At 41.4% G+C, this 12,989-nt stretch overlaps 1 protein-coding gene across 1 annotated transcript in view; it reads left to right on the top strand.

Annotated features, from left to right (window-relative positions):
* The first annotated feature begins 1,104 nt into the window (after nucleotides 1–1,104).
* Nucleotides 1,105–12,989, top strand: part of LOC146063917 (amine sulfotransferase-like) — a 43,947-nt gene continuing 32,062 nt past the window's right edge. Inside the window, exon 1 of the mRNA XM_083176830.1 lies at nucleotides 1,105–1,213. Within this exon, the coding sequence (XP_083032956.1) occupies nucleotides 1,139–1,213 (75 nt within the window). The 5' untranslated portion in view covers nucleotides 1,105–1,138. The remainder of the gene's footprint in view (nucleotides 1,214–12,989) is intronic.

Below are 12,989 nucleotides of genomic sequence, written 5' to 3'. Positions count from 1 at the left end.
GGCGCAGAAATTGACAGGGGGGCACCATGATAGGAGAGGGTTTGGGAGGGGGGTGTTAGTAGTGCCACTGTACATGCTAAGAGAGTGGCAAAAGAGAGGAGAGCAGAGAGAGGGCAGCAATGGGATTAAAAATAGGCCCTGGTGTTTAAAGTACACAGCCCACCTTGGTGACAAAAGTGAAGGATGTACAGTAGTTGTGCGCACTTGAGTAAACTATTCAGTAAGGTATGGACTGCTACCAAGAATGGTGGAAGTATTGGGCAACTCCAACAGATATGAACTAGGGTACTGTATAGGTCATTGGTACGACCTCACCTAGAGTACTGTGTCCAGTTCTGGAGGCCATATCTCCAGAAGGATATAAATACATTAGAGACTGTACAAAGAAGGGCAACTAAAATGGTGCATGGCCTACATCACAAAACGTACCAGGAAAGACTAAAAGATCTTAATATGTATAGTTTAGAGCAAAGAAAGTAAAGGGGGGACATGATAGAAACTTTAAATATATCAAGGGTTTTAACAAGGTACAGGTGGGAGACATTCTTCACAGGAAGAGGAACAACAGAACACGAGGACATGCACTGAAACTAGAGGGAGGAAGATTCAGGGGAAATGTTAGGAAGAATTACTTCACAGAAAGAGTAGTAGACAAGTGGAATAGCCCACCATCAGAGGTGGTAGACGCAAATACAGTAGTACAATTTAAAAATGCTTGGGATAGGCATATTGATATCCTTACAAAATATCATATTGATATCCTTACAAAAAAATAAGGATCAAATATGGTTTGAGGTAACATGTTTAAAAAAGGGGCAGACTAGATGGGCCAAGTGGTTCTTATCTGCCGTCAAATTCTATGTTTCTATGTTACTGCAGTAGCCACAGTTTCTCCAACAGATGGGCGAGGCAGAGGGTAACATCTGGTATGCCTTGCTTATGTTTATTATCCTTTGCAAGCTACATTCTTCTTTTAGTACTTGGTACCTATTCAATTACAAAGCATTTAACTAGTATTCACATTCAGGAAAAGAGAAGATCAGAAAGTTTATACTGACTGTGGGAAATGGGTTGGACTCTGCAGTGTTGCAATGACTTGGGCAAAGTGCCTGAACATTTTATGTTATAAAGGACTGGAATGCACTTTCCTACAATAGAGTCCAGCCAAGTCATACTACGGAGTGAGCAGAAAAGGCAGTTGCAAAAAGAAAAGGTTAGTCCTATATTTAGTGCCAAGGTGCAATGACTGCTAAATCACAACTACATACTGTATACAGTATGTGATGGAGTTTGTTTTTTGTTGTTTGCGCAAAGATAATTGTTCTACAAAACACACATTGAGAGTTTAGTAATATAGGGGGTATTCAATCTGTGCCGCTATTTCTGCCAGCGGAAATAATGGCACTCTGCTATTCAATGCTGCAGTTACCGACGGCACTTAAGGCAGTCAGATATTATGTTTTTTAAAGGTTTATTTTTTTTTTTTTACAGAAACTGCTGCAGATCGTCTAATTCACTGCCGTTTTTTTTGACAACTTTCCAACATTCCACAGCCAGAACATTGAATTCTGACTGTCGAGTTACTGTGGGAGCAGATGAAAACGGCCTGGGGTTCTGACTGTTGGGATGTTCTGACAGTCAGAATCCCGGATTTAATACCCCCCAGCAGAGGCAGAACTCTGGGAGGCAATGGAGTCATCTGCCACCGGGCTCCTGCTCCCAAGGGGGCACCTCTCCTCCCCCTGGAAGTTTAAATCAGTTATTTAAAAGCCAACAATATTGCTTCTGTGGCTATGTTCTGAAATATATATGTGTTCTATCTATCTATCTATCTATCTATCTAGCGAAACAGAAATATATATTTTATATAAGGTTATATAGGGGGTGTGTGTTTGTGTGTGTGTGTGTGTGTGTGTGTGTTTGTGGGGGCACCAATATATATCTTGCCTCCTGGCAACTGGAACGAACTTACGCCACTGCCCCTCAGAGTGTTTTAAGTCTCTGTAAGGAGCATTACCACATAGATGTTCTGAGACATCCATATTAATGTATTTGTGGCATGCAGAACAACTACATTGTTTGTTGAAATATATGAATACAGTTATAATAAATACACAGTATTATTTATAGAATTAAATATATGAAGACATATTCTGAATATATAAAACCATCATTTAACAATACCAGTATATTAAACAGCAGTTCTCACAAATTCACTGGTAACTTTAATATTTTACATACTCATTTTGTGGCTAGGGAAATTAAATATAATAAAAAATTTTATCACTGTGTCCTATTACAGAAAACGGTACTTATGTATTATCTGGACTCCCATGTTAAATGCACCCCATTTTTTCATACCCCTACTATCCAACTACGCATGGAGTTGATTTTATATAGTGTGGCGAGCGCAGCAAGCCACCGTGCCCGAAGCGTGGCGAGCGGACACGGTCTCATGAGAAAACCGGGAGCCCAGATATTACATAAGTACCCAGAAAACTATATCCACAGTATTGTGAATCTGCAAAAGAATAGGAAAAACAAATAATTTAGCAGACGTAACAGATAAATTATACTTTACCCTCCAGCTACAATGTACTTAAAAGTAGCTAATGATTATGTGAACAAACTTTTCTAGAACTGAATCATGTGACTCATTATCAAACAAAACTTTGGCATTTTCAATCGGCAAAACCTCCAGTGTAAAGTCCCATTTGGGAAGATATGCTGACCAATGGATAGTCATAACCCATATTGCATTATGTTTTAATAGTTAAATACATTGCATAACACTCACTATGAGCAAATCTCACATGTATTAGTCCAGGTAGGGCTTATACACGTGACATGTGCTCATAGTGAGTGTTTGAGACTATATGCAAATTGACAGGACCGCTATAAGGTCATATGGTCAACTCGGGACTCAGCATCCATAAGCCATCTATGTGAGAGACTAATATATGTCAATTCATGGTTAATGTTTATCTATGTAATTTTGTATTCATTCTTAATGCTACATCAATTATTAAATGTTGATTTTCATTTATTTACCCATGGTGTTTTAATTAATCACTCTTCAAAAAGTGCTGTGTCTGTTTTTTAAGCTAAACATTCCTATTTGTGTGTACACACGGTGAGATTCCTTTGCTATTTGCCTTAAGATTCGAGTGCTATACAATCTTTGCTATCTCTGTACTATTTACATACAATTTATACAATCTGCATTAGATTTGCACTATATATTCGATTTGTGCTGTCACGGGAGCGCGCATCAGGATCGCAAGGTAAAAATCTGTGCGATCTGCTTACGATCTGCATACGATCTGCATGCGATCTTGACTATATAGTGAAAATCTAATGTCAAATCTCACCGTGTGTACACATGGTGAGATTCCCTTGCTATTCGACTTAATGGTGTGTACACACTTGTACAATTTAGACTATATTACAATTTAGACTATCTGCATACAATATATACAATTTAGACTATCTGCATACAATTTAGACTATATAGTGCAGATCTGCACTATATAGTCTATGCAGCCAAGACTTTCTGGCTGCGATACGGGAGCACGCATCGGGATCGCATCGGGATCGCAGGGGTTAAAACCTGTGCGATCTGCATGCGATCCAGATGAGATTTTAACTATATATAGTCAAAATCTCATGCACATTGTACAAGTGTGTACACACCATAAGATTCGACTGCTATACAATCTTTGCTAACTCTGTACTATTTAAATACAATTCATGCTATCTACATTCGATTTACACTATATAGTCATTGCTGCCCTGTCTATCTGGGTTTCAATTTGTGCTGCCACGGGAGCAGGCATCAGGATCACAAGGTAAAAAACGTGTGCGATCTGCAAACGATTTGCTTGCGATCTGCATGCGATTTTGACTATATAGTCAAAATCTTATGCTGGATTGTACCGTGTGTACACAGCATTAGACTGAGCTGATCATCTTCCCACCCTCCCACATAACTTAACCTTCCACAATGTCACTATCGATTGATCGAACAACCATCTCCTCTAGCCACCAAATATGCTGCCTTGGCGTCATTCTTGATCCTCTCTCTCCTTTAAACCACACATTCAGCATCTCTCACAGTCCTGTCATTTCCACCTCAATATTATTTCCAGGATCAGACCTTATCTCAATCAGGATGCTACAAAGCCCTCATTCACTCACTAGTCTTCTCCAGCTTGGACTACTGTAATCTCCTACTTTCTGACCTTCCTGTAAAACACCTCTCTCCACTCCAATCTATCCTCAATGCTGCTGCCCGGTTCATCTTCCTCTCCAAATGTACTATGTCGACTTCCCCTCTCTAACAAGCCCTGCACTGGATCCTCTTTCCCTCCAGAATATAATTCAAGCTCCTCACACTCACTTACAAAGCTCCTGCACTGACTCCTCTTTCCCTCCAGAATACAATTCAAGCTCCTCACACTCACTTTCCCACTCCTCTCCCACCTTCATAGCTGACCTTATCTCTCCTTATACTCCCATCCATCCTCTCCGTTCCACAAATGCAGGCCGCCTCTCCTGCCAATTGGATAATTCCTCTCACTTCCGCCACCAAGATTTTGGCTGTTGTGCTCCATATCACTGGAATTCTCTACCTCTCCCTATAAGACTTGCCACCTTCCTTTCAAAACTTTAAACGGGCTCTCAAGACCCACTTCTTCATTAAATGTAACCAATTTTCATCCTAATTTTATGACAACGCTCACTTATACCCCTGCTGTGTCACCCCAGTCTGTCTGCCCTGTCCCTTTAGATTGTAAGCTCTCATGAGCAGGGCCCTTTCTCCTCATGTACTTTTCTAAGACTACTGTATATCTCTGGCACTGTTAAAATAGTGTGTCTAGAGAGGAAAAGGAATATGTGTAACCAACATACAGGGAAATCTTTATCTGACACAAATGTCTCCAAAAATAACCTGTTGGTGGTGCTCCCTAGAGTCATAAGTTTGTATCACTTGCACATTAATTCAGCTAGGAGCAATTAATGCCTCATAGGGTTTTTTAGGGATGCAGTCAATTTACCTACAATCAAAATCCCGATGGTCAAAATACCGACAACCATTGACCGACAGTCAAAATTCCGACAAGGTCAAAATACCGACATTTAAAATAGCGACATGGTCAAAATACTGACACGGTCAAAATACCGTAATTTAAATTGTTCATACTTTACCATACCAGTAGACATGGAGGCGGAATATAATAGTGTGCCGAGCGCAGCAAGGCACCGTGCATACCTCCCAACATGACCCTCTCCAGGAGGGACACAATGCTCTGCTGCTGGACTTTCCTCTTGCTGTATGATTACCATCACCTGCAGGGACGTAACTACCATTGGTGCAAGGGGTGCAGCTGCTATGGGGCCCAGTGCTGAGGGGGGCCCATCTTTACTGTCTACGTAATATGTTTTACATACATTTATCACCATCAGTTGGTAAATGGGGGGCCCTTACAATCTTTTGCTATGGGGCCTACTGATATCTAGTTACGCCCCTGATCACCTGTGTTGAAGCACCTTTCTCCTCAATTAACCTGCTTAACACAGATGAGGGTAATCATACAATAAGAGTAAAGTGCAGGAGCAGAGCATTGTGTCCCTCCTGGCATGGATCATGTTGGGAGGTATGCCGTGCCCGAAGCACGGCGAGTGCAGCGAGCCATGTGGGGGGGATGCGGTACACTCATGTGGGTTTTATGTCCTATGTCAACATACAGGCCAACAAAAGATGAATAACTTGTGTATACTTTTGTTAAAACAGAAATAACGCATCAATAATTATTTGCTTTTGTTACACTCTGTTTTCTCAAACACTGTTATTTATTGCTGCATGTGGCATTAGTTTGTTGCACAATGTACTAGCCACTGCGTATGAGGCCTACCCTTTTCGCTAAGTAGCATGAGTTTGTTCGAAGCAGCAACCATTTTGTGAACTATGACTTGCATAATAACATTATAAAATGGCTGATGATTCAGAATAGTGCTGTAAAAGTGATTCCTTATAAAGAATTGTTTTTGGTTTTAGAAGCTTAAGAATATGGTGTTGATAGTATAATGGAGCAAGGACAGAAAGCTAATCTCCACAAACTTATCAATAATATGGGAACAGGGCCACACATGTGTAGACTCCAAGGCCACTGAACCTTTGCCTAGTAACAAGAAAGTTGGGTGTTGGGTTAATTATGACATCATGATTGAAAGCAGAGCTTTCCAATAAGACTCAATGCTTATGAGTAATTAATTAATTAATGTGATTAAGGTTTAATATCAGAGTTATACCCCTTTTACACCGCCGAAGAATCCGGGTCAGCGGCGGGTCAGACCCGGATCTTCGGCAGTGTAAATCCCTAACGCCGTGTCCCTTTACACGGGACTTCTACCCAGGTCCTGACCTGGGTAGAACACGGCTAGGACCTGGGTAGAGGGCGGTGTAAATGGGAACGCCGGGTCGGATGACCCGGCTCCCATTTACATGAATGGGGAACGTCCAACCTGCGGACCGCAGCGTCCGCAGGTTGGACGGATTGTCAGTCTGACACTGACAGCCGGCGCTGCTGTCTGCTATTCTCTGACAGACAGCAGCGGCGGCAGGGGAGGGAGGTGAATGGATGCCTGTGTGCGAAATCCATTCACCTCCTGTCCAATGGCGGGGGTGCGCGCGGGGACTGGGGGCAGCCTAGCAGCTTACCTTAGTGCTGGGCTGCCCCCAGCAGCGTTCCGGGTACGGCGGCGTCGATCGGCGCTTGAAGATGAGATCGCGCTGTCATCTTCAAGCGCCGGGAAGGGGCGGGAGGGGGGTGCGAGCATTTAAGCCCGTCCGGTGTAAATGCCCCTAAACGCCGGGTCGCACCCGGCTTCAACCAGGGTCCAAAAAGTCGGGTGCGACCCGGCGTTTTGGTCTAAAAGGGGTATAAGAGAAGGAAGAAAAAGGCAGTTGAGGAAGAACAGGCCAACAGGGGGCTGGAGGTAACTATGAAGGAGGTTTAATCATGGCTGATCACTGTCCTTGAAAGGTTTCCATTTTGATTTAATTTAGAATTACTGTTTAAGTATTAGCTAATCAATTTTATGTTTCTTGTGTTAGTCTGCATTTGCAAATACCTGTAATGAAGCTATTTATTTAAGTAAAGCATTGTCATACATTTTATAACAAGGTTGTGTTGGTGTGCAATCATTTCAGCGTTGCGGTTATATTTAAAGTTTATAAAGTAAAAATATATAATACCCCTTTTACATTACAGCTAAAACACGGTAAATTGATGATTTTAAATGGCTTTAAAATGTTCCTAGCTGTAATGTGAAAGGTCCAGAGACAATTTACCATTTTTAAAATACCTGTAATCCAAAACGCAGTGTCCTACCTGTTTCAGAGCCAATCCATTTGTAGTGTATATGGCTCTGAAACGGTATTTACAAGTCATGAGCAGGTCACAGAGGGTGATAGGCTATCTCCCTTGTGATCTCACTAGGCACAGGCAGGAAGTAAAGAGCAGAGAGGAGACTTTTTTAACCCAGTGCATACTGTGCAGGTGTTGGGATCATTTGGTCAACAGTCCTTAGGTCGACACTGTTGGGTCAACATGCTGGAAGGTCGACAGGTGTCAAGGTCAACATGTCAGAAGGTCGACATGAGTCTAGGTCGACAGGGTTCTAGGTCAACATGGGTGAAGGTCGACAGGTGTCTAGGTCAACATGGTTTTTTTCAATGTTTTATGAGCCGACATGTACCGACAGGCGGTTTTTCATGCCCTACCATCCACTAGGGCATGGTGGGAGAATAAAATAGTGTGCCGAGCGCAGCGAGGTACAGCACCCTAAGCATTGTGAGCGAAGCGAGGGGCTGCGGTTCACTTCCAACTGCATTAGGTCGACAGGTCACTAGGTCGACATGGGTTTTTTCGCTGTTTTTTTACCCAAATGTCGACACAGTCGACATGACTGTGTCAACATTTGAGTAAAAAAACCTGAAAAAAACCATGTCGACCTAACGACCTGTCGACCTAACCCATGTCAACCTAAAGCATGTGTCGACCTAAACCCATGTTGACCTTGTCCCATGTCGACCTAGACACCTGTTGACCTTCACCCATGTCGACCTAGAGCCCTGTCGTCCTTGCCCCCTGTCGACCCAACCGTGTCGACCTAAGTATGGTTGATATATATATATATATATATATATATATATATATATATATATATATATATATATATATATATATATATAGTTCCATATCCAAGTAATGCATTCACAAGTCCTCAGACAAACCAGCACCAGTAAACTTGTTAGCAAGTAAAATATTTATATTCCATGAAAAGGATCCATTTTCAAAAAAGCCAAAGTCCCAACATCACATGGCAATAACAGTTTGGAGAAACATGCTCTCAGGTATACATTACGTATCCGGCTTCATTGGCCACAGAGAGAGTCCCTTAACGGGCCGTTTCGGCGTTACTCACGCCTTTCTCAAAAGGGGAATGAGAATAATGTTGCACACCGTGGTGGCTGGGGAGCCGTCTTAAATAGCAAAAAGGTGTACACTCACCTGTCTGTAGATTGCCGCATCCCGGGAAGCCGTACTCGCCGTCTTGCGGTCCACCGGATAACCGGAAGTGACGTCAGACGCCAACTTCCGCGTTCCAGCTTGCGGGGACGGTTTTTAGGTTCCCTGGTGCCGGCCGGATGTGTATTGGTTACTATGGCAATGAGAAAAACTCCAGATACGCAATGCACCTGTGAACAAGAGCATATATCTAAATATTACACACATCAAAGGACAGACATATACCAAGACAACACACTATGTAAAGAAATGGGAAGGAAATGCATGAATAATTAGTACTAAGAGATATTTAACTATATATAATAGTACCGGATCGATCCATGTGCATAACTAATAGAATTATTTGGAAATATTTTTTTGGACCAAATATGGAAACACTGTAGGATTATAGAAATGGAGCAAATGTAAATTCTTCATTTAACCCCTCTGGGTTCATGGAACTCTGCAGCAAAAGTTTATGCCGATCCCCACCTCGTCGTAATGGTGGTATGCAATCAATGGGCATAAAAGTGAAATCACTTATTTTATGTCCGTAATTTGCGTAATGCCTTGCCACCGGCGGAGTACTGGGTTCAATTTTTAATAGCGCTTTTTTGATGGAACTTCTGTGCATCGATATTCTCTCCTTGAGCATACGTATGGTCTTTCCGATATATGTCAAGTTGCACGGGCAGGAGACTTTGTAGATCACAAAACGTGTTTCACACGTCATACGATGTTTTAGTGAATATTGTTTCCCAGTCAATGGATGTATAAAACTGTTAGCCATCGTGATGTATTTGCAGTTTACGCATTTTCCACAGCGAAAAGAGCCAACTGTTTTCTGTAGCCATGATTCTTTGTGGCATACCCGGGGGCTAATATCAGTATAAATCATTCGCTGCTTAAGATTGCGACTGCGTTTGTAACAGAATAGTGGAACATCCTGGCAAACTTTGCCCAAAATCGGGTCAGTTTGGATAATATGCCAGTGCTTCTTGATCGCCATCCGTATCTCATTTGACGCAATGGAAAATGTACTGGAGAATGTCATCCTTGTTTTGTGATCTACAAAGTCTCCTGCCCGTGCAACTTGACATGAGAGTGTTATTGGATTCATGAACTGCGTTCCATGAACCCAGAGGGGTTAAATGAAGAATTTACATTCGCTCCATTTCTATAATCCTACAGTGTTTCCATATTTGGTCCAAAAAAATCTTTCCAAATAATTCTATTAGTTATGCACATGGATCGATCCGGTACTATTATATTTGGTTAAATATCTCTTAGTACTAATTATTCATGCATTTCCTTCCCATTTCTTTACATAGTGTGTTGTCTTGGTATATGTCTGTCCTTTGATGTGTGTAATATTTAGATGTATGCTCTTGTTCACAGGTGCATTGCGTATCTGGAGTTTTTCTCATTGCCATAGTAACCAATACACATCCGGCCGGCACCAGGGTACCTAAAAACCGTCCCCGCAAGCTGGAACGCGGAAGTTGGCGTCTGACGTCACTTCCGGTTATCCGGTGGACCGCAAGACGGCGAGTACGGCTTCCCGGGATGCGGCAATCTACAGACAGGTGAGTGTACATCTTTTTGCTATTTAAGACGGCTCCCCAGCCACCACGGTGTGCAACATTATTCTCATTCCCCTTTTGAGAAAGGCGTGAGTAACGCCGAAACGGCCCGTTAAGGGACTCTCTCTGTGGCCAATGAAGCCGGATACGTAATGTATACCTGAGAGCATGTTTCTCCAAACTGTTATTGCCATGTGATGTTGGGACTTTGGCTTTTTTGAAAATGGATCCTTTTCATGGAATATAAATACTTTATTTGCTAACAAGTTTACTGGTGCTGGTTTGTCTGAGGACTTGTGAATGCATTACTTGGATATGGAACTATACTAATACTAACCTGGCACAGTTCTATCTCATTGGAAGCGGGTGCGGCATAACCCTCGTATATTGTCGGTATTTTGACCGCCGGTCAATGGTTGTCGGTATTATGGCCATCGGGATTTCATACCGAATCCTTTTTTTAAATTCAAGCTCTCAGAACATTGTGTTTCCAAGCTGATACACAAATTAACTTAGGTTCACATAAAAGTAGTCACGTGCCTGTATAGTCATGGCATCTACAGCCCTATAGTTTTTGCCACATACTTACATCATAAACTTTAATTGATAAATCACTTTTTGTGATATGTCACCCCTGTAAACATAGATGTATGATCCATTATTTTAATGCACATCTATTAAAATTTTATACATTTGAACATAAAATTTGGTACTTATATGTTAGTCGGGCACCCACTATAGTTAGTACGATCATACCCCCACTATCCATGTCGGCATGGAGTTGATTTTATATAGTGTGGCGAGCGCAGCGAGCCACCGAGCCTGAAGTGTGGCGAGGGGGGCGCCAAAAACTAAGCAAATAGCTTAGTGGGCGCCCAACTAACATATAAGTACCTAAAATGCAGTACATATAAGAAGTAATCTTTACCTTCTCTTTTTTTTTCATACTGTTAAAATAGCGTCAGTATCTGCTACTGCAACTGTCTTTTATTTACCATGTACTTGTCGTAATTTGCATTCGTACCATAAATCACAATTTTCTTGTTTTTTGCTCATCTATGTTTTGTGAGGCGCTGTGGAACCCTTGTGGCGCCATATAAACAATATAATTGTTTATAATAATAATAATAAAAAAGTACACACCGTTGCGATATCTCTAGATGCAGTAGTTAAACTGAATTCACTCACGTTCAGAAGTCCTGACCGCAGTGGCGGTATGCTGTGCATACAAACCTATACAAATCATAATTGTGACCTACTGTATGATGCCCGAAGTGCATCGCTATGACAATTAGGCAGATTGACATACCGATCTAAAAAATCAGGCAGCGGTTACCCAGCTTTAATTGTATTTATATTTTATTATAATTATAGGAAAAAAATGTTAAGTTTATAATGCATATTTGTTTAAATATTTCAAAATTAGCTTTCAGCCTGCGGGGGACAAAGCAGTTTTCTCCAAGCCGTTCACAATACACTGTGTCTAGGGCATGCACACAGCCCAGCCACTAATTATATTGAATAGCCTGCATGTGGGATCTTATTTAAAATGAGAACACGCACAATTTGTCGTACTATATACTGTAAATACTTTCTGAGGTAACCTGTTGATACTTACCTTCTGTAGATATTACATCCCTCCAAAGGGTGCCGGACGTGTTTCCAACAGTTGGGATTCCGACAGTCATTTACCCGACGTCGGGATCCCGACTGTCAAAACGCCGACAGCTGGGTGCCTGACTGACACCCGCTATTGTCCCTCGTGGGGCAGCGTGGCGAGCCCAGCGAGCCCGTAAGGGGCTTTTTTGCGCTCGCCATGCTGTCTGAGTCTGGGCAGTCGGGATCCCGACGTCGGGCTAATGACTGTTGGGATCCCGACTGTCGGAGCCCCATACCACACCCACTCCAAATGGAGTGTAATTATCATTAATAACATAACCAAACCAAATTGGTATATTGTGATTGTCATAGCTATTCCAATTAAAGGAACTACCAATTTAACATATATTGTTGTTATTAGATACACAGGCGACTAAGTTATTTACGCACCATTTAAGAAAGATCTCTATAAATACTTAGTAGGGAGATCATCTCGTGGGGCCCACAGTGTGAGGATAGTATATCCTTTTCCTTACATGTTTGTATGTGTCTTATATTTCGCAACATTATTTTAATAAAGTGTTTCAATAAAGGTTATATTTTAATTAAACGTTTTGGTGCACTACAGAGTGACATTCTCTTTCTTTTGCCTAACTTGTTCCAATCATGTCCTGTGGTAGCACACCCCTAATGTGTATACAGTAGATGTCCATGACTAACACTCCAATATAAGGGGTCCTTCAAACATATACATTGAATAAAGATAGTTTCTGTGCGACTGGCCAAAAAACCTTTTATATTTCAAAACTACTGTAACACTTACAAGAATGTAAGTCAAAATTATTTAAATTACAATCTGTGGTGTTTGTTGTTTAGAAATGAAATGACTATAAATGCCATTGCAGTTTAAATATTGTGTCTAATAAATAATTAGGAAATAGGGTACAGTAAAAATAAACAAAGAAAATTGGGTATAAAACACAGTATTTGAATGGTAGCGATGCTCGCACTGTATTTCTGCCACATGGGACACCTGTATATTCGTAGTTGCAATTGTATTGTACATATTTCCATGGATATTCACAGTTTTGTGTGAGCTGAGCACATTTGGATTTGAGCACAAATATGAATCAGACGATATGTTCTTTTTTTGACTTTCATCAGACAATTTATTTTAGATGTTGTGGTACAGTATGTGTATAATATATACAACTCACTCACTTTTTTGCATTTC

The sequence above is a fragment of the Crinia signifera genome, chromosome 3 (genome assembly GCF_055691185.1).
Source record: "Crinia signifera chromosome 3, ASM5569118v1, whole genome shotgun sequence".
Classification (NCBI taxonomy): Eukaryota; Metazoa; Chordata; class Amphibia; order Anura; family Myobatrachidae; genus Crinia; species Crinia signifera.
Note: the sequence above shows the minus strand (reverse complement) of the source record. Positions and strands in the feature narration are given on the sequence as shown.